A 27455-nucleotide genomic window follows, 5' to 3' on the forward strand; every position below is an offset into this window, starting at 1 on the left:
CTCCTGACCTTAAGTGATCCACCCACCTCGGCCTCCCAAATTGCTGGTATTACAGGCGTGAGCCACTGTGCCTGGCCTAACATCTTTCAATGGAAGGCATAATGCATAGTTACAACAATCTGATGAGCCAAAGCGGTGATAGCAATAGGACACAGACAAATTCCTAGGCAGACGGGACAGGTCCCCAGTGAAACCTGACCTTCAAGCCAAAGACAGCCTGAAGCCTGAAAACTGGGCTGCCAGTTCCAGGCAGAGTCCATGACCTGAGTGAGAACTTCCTTGATACCTTTTTAGCCAATCAAATGGTGCTTTTTCCAGGCCCAGTCATGGACCAATCAGCACACACTCCCCCATTCTGAGCCCATAAAACCCCTGAACTCAGCCACATGTTAGGACTCCCCACCTTCTCATGTCAAAAGCTATTCTGTCACTCAATAAAATTATTTTCTGCCTTGCTCACTCTCTGCTTGTCCACATAACCTCATTCTTCTTGGACACAGGACAAGAACCCGGGACCCACCAAATACTGGGTGAGAAAGGAGTTGTAACACTGTAGCCCTCCTGCCCTCCACCAGTGCCAGGTGGCCATCCCATGTGACAGGAAGTGGCAGCAGAGCCAGGCCAGCCCAGGAGCCACAGGCTGAAGTGGGCTGGGCAGGACCAAACAAGCTGTAATGCAAACAAGCTGAAAACATTTATTCCAACTGTGTATGCTCAATAATTTCCAGGAGGGTGAAATAATCCCTCCTGGAAATTATGCTCTATCTAACCCACAGATTCTTGAGTGACACAGTCTTTGTCAGCTCACTCTTGAATTCCTTCCTGTGCAAAGCCAAAAACCCACGTGGCCTCCTGGACTAAGCCTCAGTTTCAGGTTTACCCTGCGACATCATTGGGTCTTGAGTGCCATCTGGTCTGAGTTAGGAACAGGACAATAAATGAGGCAGTCAATCTATAACAAAGATCAGTGATTGGAAGGTGGGTAGATCTGGTATCTGGTCTCTCCTAGTCATTTCTAGGAAAAGAACAATGAGAAAGAGAGTTAAGCGATAATAAGAAGCAGAATTGCAAACATGCTACGTGACTCAGTCTCCAAGGCTTCACTTCCCCCATGGCATAAAAATTTATAGGGACCTGAAATTTTATTTTCTTTTACAATGTCTAGGGAGAGACAGGAAAAAAAGGAGTCTCATTCAGGTGAGATTTGTAAATGAGATGGCACCCTGCCAAAAACACTTGTTGCAATTAATATTTGTTCCTGCAATGCTGTTATATCCAGGGCTCTGAAATACAGAGAAATATTCCTAAATGATTTCCTTCAGTGCAGATATATAATTATTGGTTCAACTCATAGCAGATGGTTATTGTCAACATAAAGAAATAAATCATTCCCTGCCAAAGGCATCAGATTTCCTCTCCAGGAAGGAGTCATTGAAGTCTTCTTCAAAGGGCCATGGCTGGGAGCCATGGTTCATGCCTGTAATCCCAGCACTTTGGGAGGCCAAGGTGGGCAGATCACTTGAGGTCAGGAGTTCGAGATCAGCCTGGCCAACATGGTGAAACCCCATCTCGACTAAAACTACAAAAATTAGCTGCTGGGGTGGTGCACACCTATAGTCCCAGCTACTCAGGAGGCTGAGGCAGGAGAATTACTTGAACCTGGGAGGTGGAGGTTGCAGTGAGCCAAGATCTTACCACTTCACTCCCGCCTGGGTGACAGAGCAAGACTCCATCTCAGAAAAATAATAATAAAAATAAATAAAGGGCCATGGTGTCAGAATGGGCAGTTTTCCTTACAGGTTCTCCCAGCCCCATTCTGTCTTTTCACTCGGAGCCTCATCCCTGCCTGAGGCCCTGACTCCAAGTTTCATGTCAGCCCAGGCCCAGAGAGACAAGCACCAAATGCCTGTTGAATGAATGGATTAATTAATTAATTGGTATCTAAAACATTGTACTAATATAATACATTTATCTGAAAATGATTATTTGTAACAAATAAAATCATGACAACATGTACATAAGGAAAGAAGAATAAAGATCTTTACTTTCCTGTTTCACAAAGTAAAAATAGAAAAGCAAAAAGAACATAGGAATGAAAAATGAGGTCTCTTATGCCTTATCACTGCAAATGCTTACCCAAAAAAAAAAAATAATAATAAGGCTTTAATCTTGAGAATTTATTCCAGGTAAATATACCTGGAATAAAAAGAGATCTTTTACATGAAATATGAATGAGATATGATTTGTTATGTCCCTAGCCAGCCCTCTCTCTGTCACTCCACAGCTAGAAAAGGAAAATGTTCTTTTTACCCTGCTGGACTCTCCACCTCCCCCACCCACTAGAAAGAGCCTCTGGGTTAGACCCAGCAGCAGCTGTAGAGAGGAAGGAGACCCCCTTCCCTCCGCTTGGCCTGTGCTTGAAGAAAAGGAGGAAATGAAAGTTAAAAGTCAGCCAGATGAGGTCAGTGGAAGAACCAGTTGGCATTGCTGACCAGGTCTGGAGGTTAAAAATTAAACCCCCTACTCCTAACCACAATCCTATCTATAGACCACAGGCATGGTATGGAGGAACCTTATCCCAGAAGGCATTGTTCTTATTCAACCACTCAAGACCCCTATCTAGTCACATCCCCCACACTTGCTAAATCAATCACGACCCTCTCACATGTGCACCTTTCAGACTGTGAGTCTTTAAAAGGGCCAGGATTTTCTTTCTTGAGGAGCTCGGTTGTCGAGCCATCTATGCCTGCTGCCACTCCTGGCCGAATAAAATACCACTTCCTTCCCTGTTCAGTGTTCGAGAGCACTCCTGCTTCAGTAGCACCAGGAGAAAAAAATAAAGCAATGTAGATTCAGTCAGACATGCTGCAACATGCTATGAAGCAAGGAGTTCAGAGACAAGGAGGGGAGGGAGCAGAGCCACATGGGCTGGGTGTCAAGAGGAGAGAGGATGGAAGGCTCTGGTGGGATATTTGCGGAGGAGAAGCAAGGGGGTTTTCTGGTTTGTTGTTTTTTTTGCTTTTTTGGTGTTTGTTTTTTTTTTCGAGACAGTTTCGCTCTTGTCACCCAGGCTGGAGTGCAATGGTGCGATCTCAGCTCACTGCAACCTCCACCTCCCAGTTTCAAGCAATTCTTCTGCCTCAGCCTCTTGAGTAGCTGGGATTACAGGCCCACACCCACCATGCCTGGCTAGCAAGAGGGTGGAGGTTAGATGAGTAGCCTTGGGTTGTGAAGTGGATCTCCTCAATTATTTTTCTTTTTTTTGGAAGAAAGAAAGAAAGAAAAAAAAAGAATGAAGAAGAGAAAGAAAAAGGAAGAGAAAGAGAGAGAGAGAATGGGAGTATTGCTTTCTTGCCCAGGCTAGAATGCAGTTTAGTAATGGGTATTGAAAACCTCTTTTATACCAATAATTATACTTAATGATGTAGACAGGAAGGAATAAGGGAAGAAAATAACAAACAAGCAGCCAACCAATATTTCATTTAAACCTATGAAATGCTGTGCGATTACTGAGGAGTGATTTACTTCCAATTATGTAGTCACTTTTGGAAAAGGTGTGAGGTGGTAATGTATGTTTTCTATATTTGAAGTGGAGAGTTCTATAAATGTTTATTAAGTTTACTTGTTCCGGGTCTGAGTTCAAGTCCTGGATGTCCTTGTTAATTTTCTGTCTCGTTGATCTATAGAATCGTTAGCTCTTCTTGTTACATTGATCCTTTTGCCATTATGTAATGTCCTTCTCTGCCTCTTTTGATCTTTGTTGCTTTAAAGTCTACTTTATCTGAGGTGAGAATTGCATCTCCTGCTTTTTATTTATTTGTTTATTTTTACTCTCTGTTTTGTTGGTAAATTTTCCTCCTTCTCTTTGTTTTGAGTCTTTGTGTATCGTTGCATGTGAAATGGGTCTGGATGCAGCATACCGGTGGGTTTTGGCTTTTTATCCAATTAGAATATATATAAGTTTAATACTGCCATTTGATGCTAGCTGGCTGTTTTGCCCATTAGTTGGTGTAAATTTTTCATTGTGTTAATGCTCTTTGCTTTTTGATATATTTTTGGAAAAGCTGATATTGGTTGTTCCTTTATATGTATAGTGCTTCTTTCAGAAGCTCTTGTAAAGCAGGCCTGGTGGTGGTGAACTCTCTAAGTACTTGTTTGTTCACAAAAGATTTAATTTTTCCTTTGCTTGTAAAGCTTAGTTTGGCTGGATATGAAATTCTGGGTTGAAAGTTCTTTTCTTTAAGGTTGTTAAATATTGGTCCCCACTCTTTTCTGGCTTGTAGGGTTTCTGCTGAGAGATCTGCTGTAAGTCTGATAGGTTTCTCTTTATGGGTAACCTGACCTTTCTCTCTGGCTGCCCTTAGTATTTTCTCCATCAATTCAACCCTAATAAAACTGGCGATTATGTGCCTTGGGGTTGGTCTTCTTGAAGAATATCTTTGTGGTGTTCTCTGTATTACCTGGAGTTGAATATTACCCTGCCTTGCTAGGTTGGGAAAGTTTTCCTGAATGATATCCTGAAGAGTATTTTCCAACTTGGATTCATTCTCTTCATCACATTCAGGTACACCTATCAAACGTAAATTAGGTCTTTTCACAGTCCCATATTTCCTGGAGACTTTGCTCATTCCTTTTTATCCTTTTTTCTCCAATCTTGTCTTCTCGTTTCATTTCACTAAGCTGGTCCTCGACTTCTGATATCCTTCTGCTTGATCAATTCGACTGTTTAAACTTGGGCATACTTTGCAAAGTTCTCATGTTGTGTTTTTCAGCTCCATCAGTTCACTTATATTCCTCTCTAAATTGTCCATTCTCATTAGCATTTCGTCAAACCTTTTTTGAAGGTTCTTAGTTTCTTTGCATTGGGTTAGAACAAGTTCTTTTAATTCACAGAAGTTTCTCATCACCCACATTTTGAAACCTGCTTCTGTTATTGGAACACACTCGTTCTCCATTAAGCCTTGTTCTGTTACTGATGAGAAATTGCGATCCCCTGTAGAGGGAGAGGCATTCTGATTTTGAGTATTCTCTGCCTTTTTAGGCTGGTTTCTTCCCTTCATTATATATTTATCCCTCTGTCATCTTTGTAATTACCGACTTTCTAACTAGGTCTCTGAGAGGACGTCCAATTTGTTGATTCCCAGTGCCAAAATCTGAGCAATCCACTGCGCCGGCCAAAACAGCGGTGTTAAGATTGATGGTGCTTTTCTGCCCGGGAATCTCCGGACTCTGCACCAAGAACTGCCGCGCTGAGGCGCCAGCAAAACCACCGCGCCGGCCACAAGAGTCGCCCTGGTGACCCGTGGGGCTCCTCCACTGGGAAACTCTTGGTCCATGAGCAACAAATATTCATCTGAAAGTGTGGCGTCCTCTTGTTCTCTGCGCTTTCACTGGGAGCTACGAGCCCGAGGTGCTAGTGATCAGCCATCTTGGATCTCTCTCCCCCAACTATTTTTCAAATGATAAAAGTAACAGTTGGAGTTTGCTTTTTGCAATTGTTATGGCATTCATTGAAGGCAGGACTGGGCCCCATGGGACATTAGATTATAGATGGGTTTTATTCATGTGGAGTGGAAGGATATTACCCAGGATTTTAGATCTAAGATTCCTAGCTAGCTGCACCCAGTTTAAAATTATCCTGTTAGATTTTAGTCATGGACAATTTTGCCACCTCTTCCTACCTCTGGTGTAAACTGGTCAGGTTCAATTGGGCAAAATTGTTCTCATTCTCACACTAAAGCAGGATCAGCCACGAGAAACAGACCTCTGGAACACCAAACAGGGAAGGAAGAAACAACCAAGCTCCCCTAACAAAGAGAAGCTCTGCCTTTATATAGGCTTACACTCTAGATATTACACATGAAAGGATCTTAGGTTCACAGCCTTAGAAATTACATGTGAAAGGGTCTTGGGTTTACAGCTTTAGAAATCACATATGAAAGTGTCTTGGTCGAAGGAGGAGTGGGGTGGGGGTTTGATCTTGTTTAAATAAAAATAATGTCTTCCAGAGAGATTCCCCCATACCATGCCTGCTATTTACAGGAAGGTGATTTTAGGAGGCGCCAATCGCCAGTCAGCCAGCCTTTTCTTCTATTGAAATGCAGTTTGGAAGTCAAGGGGGAGGTGATCCTAGATGCCTAGGTCTCCTTCCTCAATACTCCAATGGCAAAGTCAGACAGATACTGTAGAAATAACTTTGAACTTGTCATTACAACTGTGGAGGTATTGCACAGGTTAAGAATGCATGTTTAAAGCAGAAAACTAGATTGACATGGCATTTTGTCGGTTCACTAAATTAAGTAAAATTTTAAAAGGAATCTTACTTGTAGAATTACAAACATAAAATTAACTTTTCTCAACAATCAAGCAAATAGGCAGTTAAACACATGCATGTAATTTCACTCCCTAATAGAGCCATTGAAATGACAGCAAAGGGATTTTTTTTTAATGATGGGGAAAACGAAAGAGTAAACAAAACAAAAGCATGTTTGGAAGCTGTAAAAGCGGAAGGGGAATGCAGGCTGACTCCATAGACACACAAGCGTGATCTGGGCCAGAGCTGGAAAACGTGGGAGTCAACTGGTTTATCCCAAGGAATCCTCAAACACCTGGGCGCCAGTGACTCCAGAAGCCCCCTGGAAGCAGTAATACAGGCACCTATTAGGAAGAGTATGATGTGTTTACAAAGTGGTTCGATCTCCAGGTTCCTTTCCACCTCCCCGTGCTGAATGACTGAACTTATCACCCCTGAGGTAGCAAACAGGCTCTCTTGGTTGGGAAATACACGGCTGAAAGTAAGGGTGCCAGGGTGAAATCAGGGTAATTTCATGAAAATATATTGTTCTACCCAGCTCCCAGAACACTGAGCCTGTCATCCCTCCTTCTGATAGAAGATAAGAGGATGCTTTCTAGTAAATGTGACAAGCCAGAAATAGCAATCTTGCTGACAGAATGGCCCCAGCCGGATCACTCTATAGGGATGCTCAGAGTTACCAAGCCCCACTGATGTTCTGCTAAGTCCCTCCCAAAATAAACAGGAGGGAGAAGCAACAGGGGAAGGGGAAGCCACTTGGGGTGAACAGAAACTGTGCAGAAAGAAGACATTTTAAAAATATGAGCTGGGTGCAGTGGTTCACGCCTGTAATCCCAGCACTTTGGGAGGCCGAGGCAGGCAGATCACCTGAGGTCAGGAGTTCAAGACCAGCCTTGTAATAACCTAACTTGCTTAACTGACTCCATCTTAGCTGCAAACCTGAAGCTCTCTCTGGCCTCTTCCTCCCTGCCGAGGCCCCTCAGGTTCATAACTGGGTCATGCTGTACTCAGAGCCATGAAGCACTGAGCTTTGAAGCATGCTGTTCTTAGCACCTGTAACCATTGTAACCAAATCCTGCTTGTCAAGCCGACCTGCTATTGTGAAAAACTCCCCTTTGATTATTGTGTAGAAAGTACCTGGACACCTCCTTAGTGATTGTATGGAAAGTTTCCCCTGCTACCCCCCTTAATGCTTCCTACTAACTTGCTCTTTCTGCTTCTGTAAAATTCCACTTCAGCTAGGCTCCCCATCCCCTACCTAAATCAAGATATAAAGGGAAATTAAGCCCCTTCCTCAGGGCCAAGAGAATTTTGAGCGTTAGCCATCTCTCGGTCACTGGCAAATAAAGGACCCTTAATTTGGAACTCAGAGCGTGACACTTTCCTTCTGACTTGCTTGGTTACAACAGCCTGACCAACATGGAAAAATCCCATCTCTACTAAAAATACAAAATTAGCCGGGCCCATGGTGACACATGACTGTAATCCCAGCTATTCAGAGGCTGAGGCAGGAGAATCACTTGAACCTGGAAGGTGGAGGTTGCAATGAGCTGAGATTACACCTTTGCACTCTCCACTGGGCAACAAGACCAAAACTCTGTTTCAAAAAATATATATATGTTTAATATCCTTAGAGAGGTATGAGGAGATATTGCTTTCATGGAACTAGAACAGAATGCTATGAAAGAAAGAGGGAGGATGGAAAAGAGGGAGAGAAGAGAGACTGACACAGAGAGAAACTGACAACAAAGAATTATTTATATATATTAAAATCATGATAGCAGATAAAGGGCTAGAAGATACACTTAAGGAAATCTCTCAAAAGTAGAATAAAAATAAAAAGAGAATGGCAGATAGAATAGAAAAATATAAGGATGTTAGAGGTCTAATCTAGAAAGTCCAAAATTCAAATACTAGGAATTGCAGAAAGACAAACGCCAACAAAACAGAAGACAGAATACTAAGAAAAATAATTCTGAAACATTTCCCAGAAGTAAACTAATGTGTTTCCAGATTGAACAGCTCACAACAGCCAACAGGCACTGGGTAAAAATAGAGGCTCGCTAAAGTATCATGGAAGTATATAACCACAGGCAAGGAGAACATCTGACAAGTTCCGAGAGAGAATAGACCACACTTGAGCTGCGGCAGGGACCCCTCTCAGAGGCTGACAGCCCCCACAAGCATGGAAATAAAGGAACATCTTGAATTTCTTTCTTTTCTCCCCCGAGACACAGTCTCACTCTGTCACCAGGCTGGAGTGCAGTGGCGCAATCTCAGCTCACTGCAACCTCCGCCTCCCGGGTTCAAGTGATTCTCCTGCCTCAGCCTCCTGAGTAGCTGGGATTACAGGCACACACCACCACACCAGGCTAATTTTTGTATTTATTTTAATAGAGAGTTCACCATGTTGGTCAGGCTGGTCTTGAACTCCTGACCTCGTGATCCGCCCACCTCGGCCTCCCAAAGTGCTGGGATTACAGATGTGAGCCACTGTGCCTGGCCTTGAGTTTCTTTAAGGGAAATTCCAGGTACCTACCTAGCCTTGAGAAGTAAATAGGCAACCTAGTAAACAAGAAGCTGACAAGAGCCTCACACAATAGCCAAGGAAGTCAGAGCCACAGAATGTTTGGTTCCCTACAGAAACTAAAGATTACACCTTAACAATGTTCTTGAGTTGCTTTTCAGAAACCTGGACCATACCACATGGAAAATGTAATCTACCGGCATGCAGATCTGAGATAAGAGAGAATTGAGGACCGAAGTGTGACCACTGTTTTGTATTCTAAATTTCTTCCTAAGGGGCCTGGAGGAAGCCATACCCACAGGCCGGAGCTCAACATTCCTTTCTGCTGACCCCAAGTTTTTAGACAAAGCTTAACCAATCACAAACCAGAAAATCTTTTAATCTGCCTATGACTATGACCTTCCTCACTTCAAAATGTCTCACCTTTTCAGGCCAAACCAATGTACACCTTCCATGAATTCATTTATGACTTTGCATGTAACCTCTGCCTCCCGCCTTTAAAAACCCTTAAGTTTGGGTTTTTATACATAAGCCCTCAAGTTTGGGTCTTAATCCCGAGCTGCCTAGTTCTCGTTGGCACCCTGCAATAAATTCCCAGCTTTCACTGCAATCGCAACGTCAGTGTTTAGCTCTGCTGTGCTGGGTGGACAGACCAAGGTTCAGCTTGGTCACTGATGTAGTTTGGATGTGTGTCCCTTCCCAAATCTCATGTTGAATTGTAACTCCCAGTGTTGGAGGTGGGGTTGGTGGGTGGCAACTGGATCACGGGGGTGGATTTCTCATGAATGGTCTAGTGCCAGCCTCTCGGTACTGTCCTCGCAATAGTGACTGAGCTCTTGCAAGATCTGGTATAATTTGGATTGAAAAGAGTCTCTGTTTTAATCATCTCCACTTTGCCAGCCATCCAGAACCGTTGTGCCATTTGGTAAACTGGATTATCCTTCTCTCCTGCATTTTTGTTTAAGAATTATCTTATCTGGCTGTTTGCTTTGTGTGTGTATTTTTTTCTGTGTACTTGCCATGGTCTGAATGTTTCTGTCCCATGTAATTTATGTGTTGAAGTCCTAACCCCCAGGCAATGGTGGTGTTAGGAGGTGAGGCCTTTGGGAGGTGATTAGGTCAGGAGGGTGGGGTGGAGCCCTCATAAATCGGAGTATTGTCTTCCTAAAAGAGGCCGTCACCCCTTCCAATACATGAGGACACAGTGAGCAGGTGCCATCTGTGAACCAGCTACCTGGCAGGCTGAGGCAGGAGAATCACTTGAAACCAGGAGGCAGAGGTTACAGTGAGCCAAGATGGTGCCACTGCACTCCAGTCTGGGCGACAGAGTAAGACTCCATCCCAGTCTGGGCGACAGAGTAAGACTCCATCTCAAAAAAAAGAAAAAAAAAAAAGAGCGTGTCTTCAGGGAGCAATAATGTGTCAAAGGACACATCACCCTCCCAGCCCTGGGTGATGAAGGCCCATGTCCTAAGGCCAGCCCAGCTGAGGTGGACCCTGCCTCTCCCTCCAATCAAAGCAAGATCTTCCAGCCCACAAACACTGACAACAGTTCTTGGCAATTACAAGCATGTTTACCAGGAAGGCTATTTCTCTACCTTTTAAAAGTCTGTGGTTGTGGTTCTCACATAGACACACACACACGCACACACACATGCATGCATGAGCACACACTTTATGGACACTCTACATGCAAGAGATGTCCACCCAGTTCCCAAGAATGTGTGATTGAAAATACCATAATTAAATAAATATGCCATCTCTGAGTTTTGGAAGAAAACTGCATGCTTACATGACTTACTTGGGGCACAAATAACAATCAGGCTAGCTTAACTGCATCCTCAGTCAACCTACAGGGCGCCCAGGAGGCTGGGGCTCAGTGTTCAGGGGAGGGAAGTTAACTGACAGCACAGGGGATGAGGGAGATTGAAGGGACTAATTAATCCACAGCTTACATCTCGGTGGCACGAGTTCACCGAGTACCACCCACTGGGCTTCTTTACTCTGCTATTTCTGGTCCTACTGGTGTCAGCTTTGCTCCAGATTCCCGGCTGAGGAACCCAGCAAGCTGACCAGATCTGTAGGTGAGGACTTGGCTAGAGATTTCCACAGTTCCAGCTGATCAGATCAGAATGAGGCTGGGAAGAACTACCAGCAAGAGGCCACAAGGGAGGCTGGGACAGTAATCTGAACTACTGATGGCTTTCCCACCATTAACAAAGATTGTGAATGGGCTTTTTGTTTACTTCAATGGATTATTAACTTTCAGATAACACTGAGGTTTGATCTTGAAGATGAAAGCACGCCCTTGAAAATTTCATTGCTTTCTAGGATATTGCAATGCTATTACAAATAAGTGTAAAGAAAACCAAGAGAAGAAGGATATTCCAAGATGATACATAATTAAAAACTACCACCTGTGACAAATAAAATATATTTAAGCATGCTATTTGTCAAGAGACTCCTTTTCTTCCTACTGGCACTTGGACTGGAATGAGAAAGAAGGCAATAGGCTTGTTTATTAAAGCACACAGCTTGCAAATTTTATTAACATAGTTATGAAAGTATATCATTAAAATAAACAGATCACCAGAAAATGTTATCAATAAATATATTATTTGACCTGAAGAGACTTGTACAAATAAATGTCTTGCATAGATTTCCAACAGCTCAGTATGAATATATGAGGATCCTTCCTTAAGCACAGGTGGATAAAGATATTCAAAGAGTAACAAAAATAACTATAATACAAACAAGCTGCATTATTTCCTGAGCAATAGTTGCTGTCTACCACAGCTTAGTGCTTCTGCTCTGAAATACAATGGAATCACACCAGCAGAGGAAGGAACCCAACATGCTCCTCTTTGCCCCAGCGTCTGCGGTAGAGAAACAGGACCTGTCCTGGCCCTCTGAGGTCCCTCCCACTTCAACCGGAGAAATTCTGGAAGACGTCGGCCGCCTCCAGCCAGCTCTGCAAGCAGGTGAGCCCCCGCTCCCGGATCTGCTTCCGCCCTTTGTTTGTGATGACCTCCCCATTTTGTTTCACAATCACAAGTTTGGGGATCGCTGTGACGTTGTACCTCTTCCTCAGCTCGCTGCAGGAGAGAAGAGTGGTACCGAAGTTAGCACTTCCGCACGCACATCTGAAGGGACAAGCCCCCTCCCTCCGGCCTGAGGTATGCCAACTTGGAGGAAGCCACCAGGTGCCCCACTCCGCTTGCTCCTGCTCACCCTCCGGCTGGAGTGGGGGTTCCTTTCTTCTTGGTGCTACCATTTCTTTTCCTTTTTTTTTGTTTTGTTTTGTTTTTGAGACAGAGTTTCACTCCTGTCGCCCAGGCTGGAGTGCAATGGTGCCATCTCAGCTCACTGCAACCTCCGCCTTCCAGGTTCTCCTGTCTCAGCCTCTTAGTTGGCCAGGCTGGTCTTGAACTACTGGCCTCAAGTGATCCACCTACCTCGACCTCCCAAAGTGCTGGGATTACAGGCGTGGGCCACTATGCCCAGCCTTGTTTCTAACCCAGTTCCGCCCCAGAGAGCTGCCTACAGCAGTGAACTCTCCCTATTTGTGCTACCCAATCCCGCAGTCACCAGCCACATGTGGCTGGGAGAGCGCAGAATGTGGCTAATGTGGCTAATGTGCCTGAGGAACTGAAGTTTCATTTTAATTAACTTTTAATTTAAATGTAAGGAGTCACAAGTGGCTAGCGGCTACCAGATTGGATAGAGCAGGTCTAAACCCACAAATAAACCCAATAACTTTTTATGTCCTCTACATCTCAAATGGTTAAAAAATATCAGGTACATATAATGGTAAAAGTTAAAATTCCAGCCAGGTGTGGGTGCTCACGCCTGTAATTCCAGCGCTTCGAGAGACTGAGGTGGGAGGATTGCTTAAGCCCAGGAGTTCAAGACCATCCTGGGCAACATAGTCTCTACAAAAGTTAAAAAATTAACTGTATGTGGTGGTGCACACTATAGTCCCAGCTACTTGGAAGGCTGAGGTGGGAGGATCACTTGAGCCCAGGAGGTAGAGGCTTCAGAGAGCCTCGTTAGCGCCACTATATTCCAGCCTGGGCAACAGACCCTATTTCTAAGAAAAAAAAAAAAAAAAAGTTAAAATTCCATGAGTTTTAAATACATCTAGAGCCTCATTTGACTTTCCACCCTACAAATTCAATGATGCATCAATTGCCATTATAATGATGAGAGGTTTCTTAGCCTCATTTTACATCACTGACATTTACATCATCTGTAACCTGATGAGTGGTCTTTTTACAAAATAATTTGTATTTGTTTAGGGAAAGGAGGATCTGCCTTCTTGGTTTTGCAATTCTTGTAACCTTCACTGGGATTACTCTCTCAAGACAGGCAGCCAAATGAAATCCCCTTCTTGTTTACCACAGCCAGGTCATGAGGGTCTCACAGTGACAATAATCGGATTTCCTCGATCTGTCACCCTCAGGATTGTGAGGATTGTGAACCTGAGTGGAAGGAATAACCCATTTGAGACCCTGCTGTTACCAAATCTCCCCTTTGACATGTCCATCAAGGTCTTCCTGCCACTTTCTGGCATCCAGGTCAAAGACACATCATCACCCAAACGGGAAAAAATACAGGGTCCCCTACACTCAACAGGGAGAGAATACGCTTTGTTTTCAAACATCTATAAAACAGCAACAAAATCAATCATGTTCTCAGTCAAGAAGGAAGTCTTAATGAATTTCAAGTGCTCAATAATATGTAGATCACTTAATCAGACCAAAGGTGACGGAATTGGAAGCTAATAAATCATTTTTAAGAATGAATTTTAAAACTAACTGTATGTTATATGGGAAACATCAATGCAGATGACAAAATATTTAAAGAACAATATGGAATATACTACAAATCCCAAGCTGTAAACACAATTAAACACACTTAGGAAGCTGCCTTAAACACACTTATCCAAAACTTGTAGATAGATGACTTATGGCTCTAATTCAAGAAGCTAGAAAAGTAATGATGGCACAACCACGAAGGAAGTAGAAAGAAGGCAGAATAAGACTGAGAACAGAAATTAGCGAAATAGAAAATGAACCAACAAAAACCAACATGGGGTTAGCAATAAAACCCAATCTGGTTCTTAAGAAACACTAAAATGTGAAACAAATCTCTACCGAGCCTGGGCATAGTAGCTCACTCCTGTAAAACCAGCACTTTGGGAGGTCAAGACGGGAGGATCGCTTGAGCCTAGGAGTTCAAGACCTACCTGGGTGACATGACAAGACCCTGTCTCCACAAAAAATTTAAAAAATTAATTAGGTGTGGTTGCATGCACTTGTAGTCCCAGCTACTCAGGAGGCTGAGGCAGGAGTATCACTTAAACCCAGGAGTTCAAGGTTGCAGGGAGCTGTGATCATATGACTGCACTCTAGCCTGGGCAACAGTGTAAGACCCTATCTCTAAAAAAAAAAAAAAAAAAAAAAAAAAATCTACGGAGATTGAGCAACGAAAAAGAGAGAAGGCACAAGAATACCTAAAATCAGGTCAGTCTGGTCATTACACAGGCTCAGTGTGGACCGAACCTCCTTGAGGGGACACTGGTGGGAGGGCTGTGGCCTTTCTGGGGATGTATGACTCCTGCCAGGACAAGCCTGTTCTTCAAAGAATCAGTGCACACCCAGGAAGCTATGGACCTGCTCCCCATGGGGTCCAATGACTCACCTGAGGAGGGAAAGGAAAGATGGGAAAATAAACCTGTCAACTATTCTCTAAAACCTATCACGCGTAGTGAAAAAAAGAAAAGGCAGAGACCTCTCTGCCAAAACTACATTCGCCGAACTGACGAAGTAAAGTCTCAAACACCAAGCAGATGCAAATTCATGTCAAACTGCAGGTTTAGGGGACACCAGCTCTGTCACAAACAGCCATGAGTGCCCACAACAGGGGAGGCTCATGTGGAACTCAGCCGGACAGAGCCTGCACAGGTCTATGAACCACGGCAGTGGGCCTGAAAGATGTGACATGTCCCTCTCATAAATTTTAAGAATCCTGCACAACACCTAAAATCTGCAGTGCCTAAGCAATGAGCTTAAGAGGCATAAAACAAAAATGTGTGGCCGGGCGCGGTGGCTCACACCTGGAATCCCAATACTTTGGGAGGCTGAGGTGGGTGGATCACCAGAGGTCAGGAATTCAAGACCAGCCTGGCCAACATGGTGAAACCCTGTCTCTACTAAAAATACAAAAATTAGCTGGGTATGATGGTGGGAGCCTGTAATCCCAGATACTTGGGAGGCTGAGGCAGGAGAACTGCCTGAACGCAGGAAGGATAGGTCGCAGTGGGTTGAGACGGCGCCATTGCTCTCCAGCCTGGGCAACAAGAGTGAAACTCTGTCTCAAAAAAAAAAAAGTGAAAAACAGAGAAACAACCAAGTAGCTCTATGCATAAAGACTGCAGCAAAATGGCCAGCAGCCTGATTTAAGCTCTTTATCCAGAAGTTTTGGCAAATGGGTTATTTCAGCATCTGTACTTTGGGCAGTGGGACAGCGCAGGGCAGCAAGCGTCACTTTCATAAAGGGAAGCAGACCGTCTGGCTGGGGCCCATGAGGACTCCTTGGAGGGCTGCTCGTGGGCCGTGAAGGGGTTGGGATGCCAGCAGCAGCAGCATCTCACCTACAGATTCCTGCACCCCTCAGCTCGGGCAGCATGTGCACTCCTAACAGATTCCCAACTGACATGAGTCCATGCACCAGCCTTTGACCAGCACTGTCAGGAACAATGTGGGAGAAACAATGTCCCAGAAACAGCCACACCAACATGACCGGGGAACTCATCAGAAATGCAGTCTCCCTGCCCCTGACACTGGGGTGCTGCCTGAGATCCAGTGGTTCACGCTCGCTCAAGTTGGCCGGCCCCGCAGCAGTCTCCCAGGGCTTTCTGCATTCCCTGCACCAACTGGGAGGAAGGAGGAGAAAGCAGGCAGAGGGGAGGCTGGGCAGGGTGCCCCTGACAGCACGGGGCGTACAGGCCTGTGGTTTACTGCTCAGCATCTGTGACCCTCCTTGGGAACCCATGTCTCCTCCATTTCTGGCAGGAACTAGCTGTATGTCGTGGGCAAGCTAGTTAACCTCCTGCACCTCGGATTCCTCATCTACATCAAGGGAATAACAGAACCCACCTCCTGAAGTTGTCAGGATTAAATAAACAGCTTAATGAAGAATGAGGCTTGGCACATAGTAAGTACTTGATAAATACCAGATGTCCTTACTGCGTGGGAAAGACCCACCTCCAATTCCACCTGGGCCAACTGCTCAGTCAGCTTATCTATCTGGTGGCCCCTGGCTACACTTACTAATACAGAAATGGAGAACTAGCGGAATCAGAATCAGTGAGGCTTGGTGCAGCAGCTGGCTGTGTGCTGGGAAAGAGAAAGGTATGGGAATGTGCAGTCTGAGACACAGCAGCCATTCTGCCACCATGAGGAAACACAGGATTTGCCAGGCAGCCACTGCCAGCAGCCTGAGCAAGGGGAAGACATTGCAGAAGGCAAGCCACAAAGCTGAATCTTCAGCGGCCTCCAGCTTTCCCTTGAGACCATCTCCTGGCTGATGGGTGTTTCATTAAAGCCAGCCCATAAACGTCACTGTTTAAGCTCTTTGAGTTGTGTCATCATTGTTGTTTTAATCACTTGCAGTATTAAATCAAGCTCTGACACAGTCAGGGGGATGCAGGGCAGGCTGGGCTTTGAGGAATGAGGAGGCTGGAGGTGGTCGTTTCAAAGAGACTCTCAGTACCTCAAATCCCCATGTTGGCAGCCTCTGTCTGGGGACAAATGTAACCTTGGAGCTGCACAGGAGAGGAAGAACCACACTTTTTCCCTAATATCATCTCAATTCCCTCTGGGCCCTGAGCTGCTTCCACAGAGAAGATAACTTGCTTTTGGAGGAGAGAATGTTATCATGGTGATAACTCAGGACTTCAAGCATTTGGGAAAAATCCAAGAGCCCAGTTCCTCCTTGTCCTCAGTGCTGTTGCAACCAATGTTAGTCCCTGCCTTCAACTAACACAGCCACATCCTTGTTGCTGTCATAACCACACTTCTGCGTTGCCATGGCAACTCCTGACTCTAGTCTCTGTCATCTCAGCCAGGAGCAGGCTGTGGCCAAGCAAATCTCTCTGCAGCACTGTCTTTTGCTCACTTGCTCCAAGCACCCACCAAACACACTCCCCGAGGATGCCAGGCACTCAGCCATGTCTGGCTCCATCCTGTGGGAAATGGAAACTCAGGAAACCCCCGGAGAGCTGGTACAAGGCATGGCTAAACCAGATTGGTCTTTGAACCAAGAGTCAATTAGAGGGGAACACCAAAGCCCTGTAGACCACTTAGGGGAATATTCTAAAGCTCCAGCACCTGAGTGAAGGAAACAGAAATGATCAGAAAGGGAAGGATCTGGGAGCCACAAAATCAGTGGATTCAGTGGTTATGTTGAGCCCAGAGAGCCCAGGAAGCAGTGGGAACATAGAGCTGGAGAGAGTCAAGGGGTGGAAATGTAGAGTCAGGAATCATTGGCACAAGCACTGATTCTTCTCAGCTGTCAATAAAATCATATAAAATCACCATTGGTCATGTCTTTTGTGAACAGCAGCATGTCATGGGAATTCCTGCTGGTGAATCAAGAACTTGTTATTTCATTCCTAGACAGATAATGAGTTTTACTCATAAACCCACTAATGCAGGGAAGGAAGACAGGGCAGGACGGAACCTCATCCTGAAAACACACCTCCAGAACGTGCTGGTATGTGTCACCAAAGCTGTCCCCACATTAAGGCTTGGCACCTCCTCTCAGCCCACCTGCACTGGGCACTTAAGACAGGGAACTGCCAGCCGCGGCCACACACCCAATTCTTCAGTTTCAGGGACATTAGTAAATAGCTGCCTCTCTGGGGGCTGAAGGCAGTCTTCACTGCTGTGTTGAGCGTATGGTGCAGGGTACACTGGAAAGCTGAGCTCTCCACAGCTTGGAGGACAAGGGAGGGCCCCAGGCCTCCTCTCCCTGCAGGTACGTCTGCAGCTGTCCTCTGCCTCCAGCCATGCCAACAGTAACCCCCAAGGGCGCCACTCTGTGATGTCTTTGGAAGCAGCTGTTTTTCTTCTCCTCCCTTGACTCAGCTGATTTACCAGAAATTCAGTGGAGGGAGGGTGATGAGCTCGGGCCTCTGAGGAAAGAAAGCACGAGGCCCCATGACCCCGCACCTGCCAAGTGGAGCTCCCATAATGCCACTATCCTGGGCTCCACCTCTCCACAGCACCAACCAGAAAGTATTGTGTTCTGCACACATTAGCAACTTCCCAAGTGCCCATGAAGGCTTTGTACATTTTTTTGTTCTTCTTGGCTGTGGCTATTTCCATTTTGCTCATGATCTGATTCCACAAATCCAGGATAGGATAAGCAGAATTTAGGATGTCGCTCCAACAATTCCCACAGAACATCCCACTTCCTAGCTTATACATGACAACAACAGGGTGAAGGAAGTTCCGTGTGGAAAGGGGTAGAGACAAACAGCTAAGTTTACAAAAAGAAAATTCTCTCCCAGGCCAGCCAGGCTGAGATGATAGGAGCGCACTGCTGACCCACGTCAAGCAGCTCACTGCCTCCAGCTGGAGCTCACAGGCGTGTCCAGAGCATCAGAAACAGAAAAGAGGTCTGCATGGCCCCAAGCAATGACCTCCCCAGGCCAGTCTGTGTGCCCCTGGGGGCCAAGGCTCACCGCCCCCTCAGATAGCAAGTAGGGCAAGGCAGAAAGAGGGTGTCCAGAGACAGGAGAACTCAACTCTATGCCTCAATGGCACATCTGTAAAATGGAGCAATAGACTAGAGAGCTGGGACATAACCAGTGGACACATGAGCTCTTTTGTGATCAGCTCAACCCTGACAACAACCACGTGATATATCACATGCTCAGCAATAAAATACCTTGCCTACCATCACCTAGCAAGTAAATCCCAGAGCTGGGACAGAGCTCTGTGCCTAATTACTATAATAACACTGCCATCGCCTCTCGATTTCAACCCCGTGTTCTTTCAAAAGCTTACAAATAACTTGAGTATTAAGCAAGTCCAATCTTATTTTTAAAAGCAACACTGGAAGTTATTCTATAAGAAATCCTTTTACAAAGTGAACCACCTGTCTTTGAGATTCATTATCAGTAGGACTTTCAGAGTCCCAGTGTGAGTGAGGCTCCCAGAAACAGGTCACTCCGCCCCCTTCACCCAAGGCTGGGTGGCACCCTGCCTGGGCCTCCTCTTTCACTGCAGATCACCAAAAGTCATGCTTGGGAGAACAATCAGATTTCTTTCAGTTACTCATCTACAGAACTTTCCAAAGTTGGCTTCCAGTTTTCATTTTCCAGAAGGAATGTCATCTCATGAAAATTAGCTTACGGGGTAATCCCACAACTTAATGATAATCCCATGAAGTGTGAGGCTGGCCTCTGTAAAGCAAAACGCAGAAATTCACACTGGTACTTAGAAGCAGGTGGCCGGGACAACACACTTGAGGAGGCCTGCTTTAAACCTAAGCCTGGACTCTTACCACATATGAGACCACAGGAGACCAACCCCAAAAACAGAACAATCAATCCCGGTCGGCTCCTTTTCTGCCAATCCCTACCCGCTCCTTTCCAAAAGTTAGAGTAATAAAGTTTATAGTAATGGGTTTTATGTCTCTCTAGTGAGGAAATTCCATCAGTGTCAGTAAAAATGAAACCGCAAAGGTGGCCAGCACCTGGATTCCTGTCAGCCTTGGACCCTGTCCCTCCCTCCCAGCACACCAGCCACAGCCTGTTCTGTGGGTGCTGGTCACAGAGTTGATGTCCTCGAGGGTCACCCTTCATCCCCGCATCCAGACACCGGATCGTGTCCCTGTGCTTCCTGCCCACTAACTGGGAGGACCATACAGCGGTGCTGGGAGCCCAGGGCTGACTGGGTGGGTAGTTCCCGGAGCCACGCCCGGGAATCCACAGCATCAACATCACTGGGAGCTCCTTAGCAATGCAGATTCCTGGAGCTCCAGACCCGAGGCAGAAACGGCCCATGTCCATGCTCCACGAGCCCCCTGGGGATGCCGATGCCCTGGGTTTTCTAATCTGGTCTTGACCATCCCTGATCTCTAAGAGAGCTTAGAGAAACAGACTGTGTGATTTACCGTCGGGATGTGAACCCAGAGACTGGGAGGTGGGAGGAATAAGCGGGAGGTGGGGCGTCATAAAGAGCTCCCAAGTGTATAGAGGGAGGCCTGGGGGGACACGGGGGCGACGCTCCGGGCGGCCCCCGCCCCCAGGGCCCCACTCACTGTCGGTAGGGGTCGTGGAAGGGCAGCGCCAGCCAGGCGCCATGCAACTCGCGCATGAAGTCCAGCATCTCCTGGGCACTGCCGTCCGCCGACACGAAGACCACTTCGAAGGGTGCGGGCCGCCGCTCCTCGGCCACCAGCGCCGTGTAGAAGTCGCAGAGCAGCGGCGTGAAGTCGCGGCTCGGCGCGCACCGAGCCGCCGCGAAGTACAGCGCCACCACCTTGTTCTGCAGCGCCACCTCGGCCTCCACCGCCGCGCCCTTACAGGTCACCAGGTGCCGCCCGCCCAGAACATCAACCATGGCGGGGGCGCGCGGCCACCAGCGGTCCGAGGACGCCTGCAGGAGAAATGATCACCAGCGGGCAGCGGCAAGCGCCGCGATGCCTGGACTCCGTCTGCACCGCCGGACCTCTCAAGACCTGCCCCAGCTGCGCCCAGACCTCGGCCCCGGCCTCGCCTCTAGCTGGAGCAGGGGTGTCCGAGCTGACAATGGGACACTCAGACACCCGAGACCCCCAGCTGTCTGGGCGACAGAGCAGCACCCGCCTCTAGGAGCTGAGCCGGCCGGGCGACCTCAAGCCCTCAGGTCTCTACACCGTCCCGCAACTGCACCCCGCCCACACACACCACACCCTACCCCACTGGCCCCGCCCACATCCCCCGCACCCTCCCCCCACTGAGCCCCGCCCACACTCCTGTACTCTTTCTTCATTGCTCCCCGCCCTCATCCCTGCTCTCTACTCGCTGAGCTCTGCCCGCATCCCCTCACTCTACCCCACTGCTCCCCACTCGCATCCCCGAACTCTCCCCCGCCCACTGCGCCCCGCCCACACTCCCGCGGCCTCCACCACTAGACCCTGCCCACACTCCTGCACTCTCCCTTCACTGGTCCACGATCGCATCCCCGCACTCTCCCCCTTCCCACCCACATTCCCGCACTCTCCCTTCACTGACCCCGCCCACATCTCCACATTCTCCACCCACTGTGCCCGGCCCTCATCCCCCGCACACTCTCCTACTACGCCCCGCCCACATCCCGTGACCCCGCCCACATCCCCACTGCTCCCCGCCCACATCCCCACTGCTCCCCGCCCACATCCCCACAGCCCCCGTCACACTGCTGCGCCCTCCTCCCGGCTCTGGGCTCTACTCTCGCGGCTCTCTCTGCGGCGCCCCTCCACTTTCTCCCGACGCAGTGCCCTCCGTCCTGCGCCACCTACTGCCTTCTGCGCGTCCCCAACACCGTGCTCTTCCCCCTCCTTCACTTCCTCCCACTCCTCGCGCTCCCCTTCAGCGTCCCATGCTGCTCCTCCCCGAAAACCGCGCGTCGCTGTCCTTCCCTCCTGGGCTCTCTTCCAGTCTCGCGCTCCCTGCCGGGCCCTCCGTAGGTGTCCCGCAGCATCTCCTCAGGGCATTTGAACCCTGCTTTGGAGCTCTAGCCGAGGCCCAGCACCCTGGAAGGGGCCTCGGGCGGGATGGGGCGACGAGGAAGGGGAAGGAGAGTTGGGCTTGGAGTGGACATGGGCGGGGCGGTAGGGAACCTGGGCTCTGTTGGTTCAGGGTGTTTGCCCCTGACATCCTGTGTCCTGGCTGGGAGGGTTCGTGGAGTTCAGGAAGAAATTGGGGGCGGTGCTTACGGAATGTTTTATTTGGAGAACCAAGAGTATTAATTTTGTGACGAGCATTGTTGTGGGCTCTGGGAATTCAGCAGTGAGAAAATCAACGCCTGCCAGACCCAGGCTAGAGGCGAGAGAGCGAGGCACTCGCTTGGGGACAAAATTTAAATAATGTTTTAATACAATGTCTTAAAATTTTTTAATGAATGCAAAAACAGTTTATAATGAACAAAATATCAAAACTTAAAGACAGTGAAGGAAACCAGAGTATGCCATCCTAAAATGTGCTGCTTTGGTATATTGATTATTTTGAGCTAGAGGCACTTGAAAAACAGCAAATGCAGAGAGACTTTCTCCCCTAACCTGTCTAAAGACAGAGCCTCCAAAAGAAATCGACTTGTCCTAAATTCCTTCCCGGGAGTTTTGTCACACAGGGAAAATGGACTCTTATCACAGCAGAAGTCCACACCACACCTAGACAAACTTTGTCAGAAATTCGTAAAGACCTATTCATCTTTCCTAAAAATCAGTTCCTCTCCCCTAAGTGGCCTACACCCTCTTCCAGTTCACCTATTTTATAAGCTCGCGAAGTTCGCCGGTTTGAGGGTTTTCACCTTTTTTCCTGCAATGACCCCATGCAGGTAATATTAAAGATTAATAAATGTGCATTTCAGTTCCTCTCTTCATCTGCCCGTTGGCAGTTAATTTCATACAGCCAGCTATGGAACCGGGGAGGATACAGAGAAGGTCTTTCCTAAGACAGGTTGGATCCCACACAGACTTTGGACTCCTGTCGCGATCACCCAATCCCCTGAGTCCCGCACCTGCGCCTGCCTGGAGCCTACGTTCTAATGGACACAACAAAAAAATAAGGAAGATATTTTGCAAGTGCTATGCCAAGAGAAGAGCCATGAAGAGGGGCGCAGGTTTTTCTTGTTTTGTTTTGTTTGAGAGGAGTCTCACTCTTGTTGCCCAGGCTGGTGTGCAAGGGCCCGAACTCGGCTCACTGCAACCTTCGCCCCCCGGGTTCAAGCGATTCTCCTGCCTTGGCCTCCTGAGTAGCTGGAATTACAGGCGCCCGCCACGACGCCCAGCTAATTTTCGTATTTTTAGTAGAGATGGAGTTTCACCATGGTGGCCAGGTTGGTCCTGAACTCCTGACTTAAGGTGACCCACCCATCTCGGTCTCCCAAAGTGCTGGGTTTACAGGTGTGAGCCACCGAGTCGCTCAGGGTTTTTTTGTTTGGTTGGTTGGCTGTTGTTGTTGTTGTTTTGTTTTTGTTTTTAAGACGGAATCTCACTCTGTCACCAGGCTGGAGTGCAGTGGCACAATCTCGGCTCACTGCAACCTCCGCCTCCGGGGTTCAAGCTATTCTCCTGCCTCAGCCTCCAGAGTAGCTGGGACTACAGGGGCGCGCCACCACACGAGGGGGGCAGTTTTAATTAGCGGTGAGAGGAGTCAGGGAAGGTGAGATTTGCGCTTCCTGAGGAGCCGCCTGCCCGCGGAGTCTCCCCCTGTCTCGCAGTTAAATGAACGCAGTTTTAATTAGCGGTGAGAGGAGTCGGGGAAGGTGAGATTTGCGCTTCCTGAGGAGCCGCCTGCCCGCGGAGCCTCCCCGTCTCGCAGTTAAATGAACGGAAATTGGCCGATGTGCTTTGCCTGCCGGCACAGCCTGTCTGCTCAGGTGCATAAATGTATTTCGCAGCCAAGGCTTAGTGGAAACCCTGCGGGAGGATTGATTGTCGCTGTTAGGTGAAGCAGGCTGTAAGAGCCCCGCTTCACTGTCCTCTGGGAAGACTGGGGAAAATGGATAGACAAATCGGAGGAAAAAATTGAGAGGAGCTGTGAGTAGTATAAATCTTGCATGAGGAGGCCCCTGACTTATGTTAAAACTCAGAGATAAGAGGAATGAAATGCAGCTAAGCTCTAGAAATCATCCAGACTATTTTGATTTGTCGTTTTATCCTTGAACACACAATGAGCCAAAGTAGACAGCATTCCTAATTAGTTGATAGTGCCACCCTCCTGAGAACATCAACAGTCATTCGTGTAAATATTGCCGGCCCTCCTGGGGAACTCACCCAATCTCCATCCAGGAATGGATCGTACTTCCTGCTGCCAATGTCGAGGGCAGTGTGGCTTCCCAGGCATGCAGCCCCTCAGAGGCACGGGGCCCTGCACCCACTTGGGGCTCAGTGTTCCGTGGTTGCAGTCTTTGTTGTTCTGTTTAGAAACTGAATCTCACTGTGTTACACAGGCTGGAGTACAGCAGTGGGATCATAACTCACTGCAGCCTCGAACTCCTGGGCTCCAGGGACGCTCCCGCCTCGGCCTCCTGAGTACCTAGGACTACAGGCACATGCCAATATGCCTGGCTAATTTTATTTTATTTTACTTTATTTTTTGTAGAGATGGGGTCTCCCTATGTTGCCCAGCCTGGTGAATTTTTCTTTTTTTTTTCTTTTTGAGATGGAGTCTTGCTCTGTTGCCCAGGCTGGAGTGCAGTGGCATGATCTAAGCTCACTGCAACCTCCACCTCCCAAGTTCAAGAGATTCTTCTGCCTCAGCCTCCAAAGCACAAGCCACCATGCCCAGCTAATTTTTGTATTTTTAATAGAGATGGGGTTTCACCATATTGGCCAGGCTGATCTGGAACTCCTAACCTTGTGATTCGCCTGCCTCAGCCTCCCAAAGTGCTGGGATTACAGGCATGAGCCACTACGCCCGGCTGAAATTTTTAATTTATCTTTGAATTTGTGTGGTATACATGAGGTCTGATTGGACAGTGGTGCTTAAGTTAGTGTTTGTACTCTAGCTCATGTGTACTCCCACCTGCCACTGCCTCCCTACCTCCCCAAGACAGGTTCTTCTTCTTATTATTATTATTGTTATTGTTATTATTGAGACAGAGTTCCACTCTTTCACCCAGGCTGGAGTGCAGTGGTGTGATCTCGGCTCATTGCAACCTCTGCTTCCCAGGTTCAAGCAATTCTCCTGCCTCAGCCTCCTGAGTAGCTGGGATTACAGGGGCCTGCCACCAGTCCCGGCTAATTTTTGTATTTTTCAGTAAAGACAGTGCTTCACCATGTTGGCCAGGCTGGTCTTGAACTCCTGACCTCAGAGGATTCGTCTGTCTTGGCCTCCCAAAGTGCTGGGGTTACAGGAGTGAGCCACCACGCCCAGCCCAAGACAGGTTCTTGACTGGTCAATCCTCCCCTCCCGTTGGTGTCCTGGGCCACACCTGGGCTTTCCATCTATATCTACCTCCACCCAGGAACCACTAGTGTCCTCTACGGTCAGTGAGGGAATGGGTGGTGGGGGGAAAACTGATGTTGTATGCCTTTGCCCCACAAGGTCTCAGGGTGGGTACAGCATAGGAACAGCTGGTAGCCTGTATGCCCCCCAAGTCACTGGGCAGGGTCCTCAGACAAGTGTGAAAGTTGACATTCACCTTGTGCCGAAGAAAGTGTGGCATTCCATGGCAAATAAAAGACCGGGCTCGAAAGAGAAAAGCTTTTGCATGTTAGTACGTTTGCTGGCACACTGTTTTCCTACTTGTTGAACAAAAGGCAATGCATTTCCATTGCTGGGGAGAGCAGCCCACTCAGTGTTAATGGAAAAAACAAACTCCATAAACTATTTGAAAGAGGTTTATTCTGACCCAGCATGAGCGACTGCAGCCCAGGGAAAGACACGAACCTAAAAAGCCTTGAGTAAGTGGTCTCAGGGCAGTTAGGTCACAGCTGTTTTACATATCTCAGGGGAGTAGAAGTTACGAAAAAGCCATAAATCAGTACATGGCAATTAGACATTGATTTGGCCCCAGAAGGCAGGGTATCATGAAATAGGGGATTACTGGTCATAGGTGGGTCCAGAGTCTTTAATCTGCAATTGGTTGAAAGATTAAACTTTGTCTAAAAATGTTGAGTCAGCAGAAAGGAATGTTTTCAGTTGAGGAAGTCTGCTAACAAAACCACTGTGTCAAAGTGACCCGTGGGGTGTGTGACTTAATCTTTGCCTGGCATGGACCCAGGTCCTATTTATCATTTGGTGCCTTATTGTCACAAAGAGTCTGTTTTGTTAGTCTTATGATCTCTATTTTAACATTTATGCTGGTCAGTTCTGCCTAAACTCCAAAAGGGAAGGCACGTAACAAAGCGTGTCTGACCTCCCTTCCCATTGTGGCAGGGAATTTGGTTTTTAACTTTTTTCTGGGATCCCCTTGGCCAACAGGGGGTCTGTTCAGGGAGGAAAGCCTTCGGATTTTATATTTAGTTTACATCAGGGACCTCGGTGAAGTGAATAAGCCCTCTAAGGAAGGGTGATCATGGGGGACCGGAGTCAGCCACCCCCATCCCAGATTCTCCTTGGACTGCCTGCTCTGAGCAGCTGTGTGTAGACAAGAAGGAAGAGGACTCTTCCTCAGATGCGTGCACCAGAGACTCCAGAACCGCTCAGCCTGGTTCACTCAGCTCCACGTGTAAAGCGCATTCTCAAGGGTCATTGCCGACTCTTCCGGGGCAACCAGTCTTCAAACAGACTTTCCCAAACCCCTTCCTATTGCCGAAAGCTTGCACCATTTGCCTCCTACTGCATCCCCCTGACCTCTCCCTGGGGAAGGGTGTGGGAGGGAGGGAGAGAGTGGGCTGCAGGTGCCGTGGGATGCAGAATGAAGCCCTGCACTCTCCCGCCGCTGCTGGAGCCAAGTTCTCCTTCACGTTTCCCTCCGCAGAACACACACAGGAACACACAAATGCAGTCCTGGAAACAGGATTAGGAGTCCCCTACTTTCCTAGCTGGGATATGCAAGGTGGCTTTCATACCAAACTTCCTTCCAGGGCATCTAAAGGTAACGTGAGTGTGGGCATCTGCAAGCAGGTTTACTTGCCTTGGACAACCACAGAGAGACTGGTCAGTGAGTCGCACTCCAGATGCTGGCCCGAGAGACCCCAGTGAAGGCTCCCTCAGGCCTGCCCTCCCTCCCTGAGCCCCTCTCCCCTCCCGGCTGCCCCTGATTTAAGGGCAGTCTTTTCTGCATTTCCTCCTGCGAGCATGATAATAACTCACTGCTTGACCAACTTCAGACAGGCTCCTCCCGCCCTCTTTTCACCAAGGCCTCGTCCTTGGGCCCTGCTTTCAGCCTGCCTGAGCCAGTCTTAGCAAAGAATCCCGTAAAGTCCCCCTCTCCCCTTGGTATCCAACCATCCCGACCTGCCTGCAGCAAGCATCCTGTTACGTCAGTTTAGTAAGACATCCACTACCGTCAAGGTCCTTTCCATTTTCCATCCGCCAGCGCCCCACCTCCACCCTGTTCCTCGGTCCCCACTTGTCCTTGTGTTGGCAATCGTGCTTGCTCTTTGCTTTTGCAGTAGTACTGAAGACAGCCTGTCTTTTTGCCTTGGTTAGTGTTCAGCTCTATTTCTCATTAAGTTATGAAGGGCTGTGACACCTTGCTTGGCTTCTAGCCTTGATGTAGACTAAAAGGCAGAATGTTTCCAGAGCTCATGCTGGCTAGCTGGGCAGATGGGGTCTTCAGAGACTCTCCAGGGAGGTATGGCTGTGCCTTTCTATTCAGCGTGCAAGCTCCCTGGACTTCCGAAGAGGGGCATTTCTCCTTAGAGAAAGTCTCCTTGAATGTGGGGATTTCATAAATTCTTGGACCA

General features: G+C 47.8%; 1 protein-coding gene across 1 annotated transcript; it reads right to left on the reverse strand.

Moving 5' to 3' along the window:
- Window positions 1–11361: 11361 nt before the first annotated feature.
- Window positions 11362–20788, reverse strand: NXNL2 (nucleoredoxin like 2). The gene is made up of 2 exons (XM_012463422.2): window positions 20175–20788; window positions 11362–11935 (listed from the first exon to the last, which is right to left on the reverse strand). Exons 1-2 carry the CDS (start codon window positions 20474–20476, stop codon window positions 11767–11769), a joined length of 471 nt encoding a protein of 156 aa, XP_012318845.2. The 5' UTR covers window positions 20477–20788; the 3' UTR covers window positions 11362–11766.
- Between the last annotated feature and the right edge of the window lie 6667 nt (window positions 20789–27455).

Source organism: Aotus nancymaae, unplaced genomic scaffold, assembly GCF_030222135.1.
Source record: "Aotus nancymaae isolate 86718 unplaced genomic scaffold, 86718_ANA_hifiasm-v0.15.2.pri h1tg000041l, whole genome shotgun sequence".
NCBI classification, from domain to species: domain Eukaryota; kingdom Metazoa; phylum Chordata; class Mammalia; order Primates; family Aotidae; genus Aotus; species Aotus nancymaae.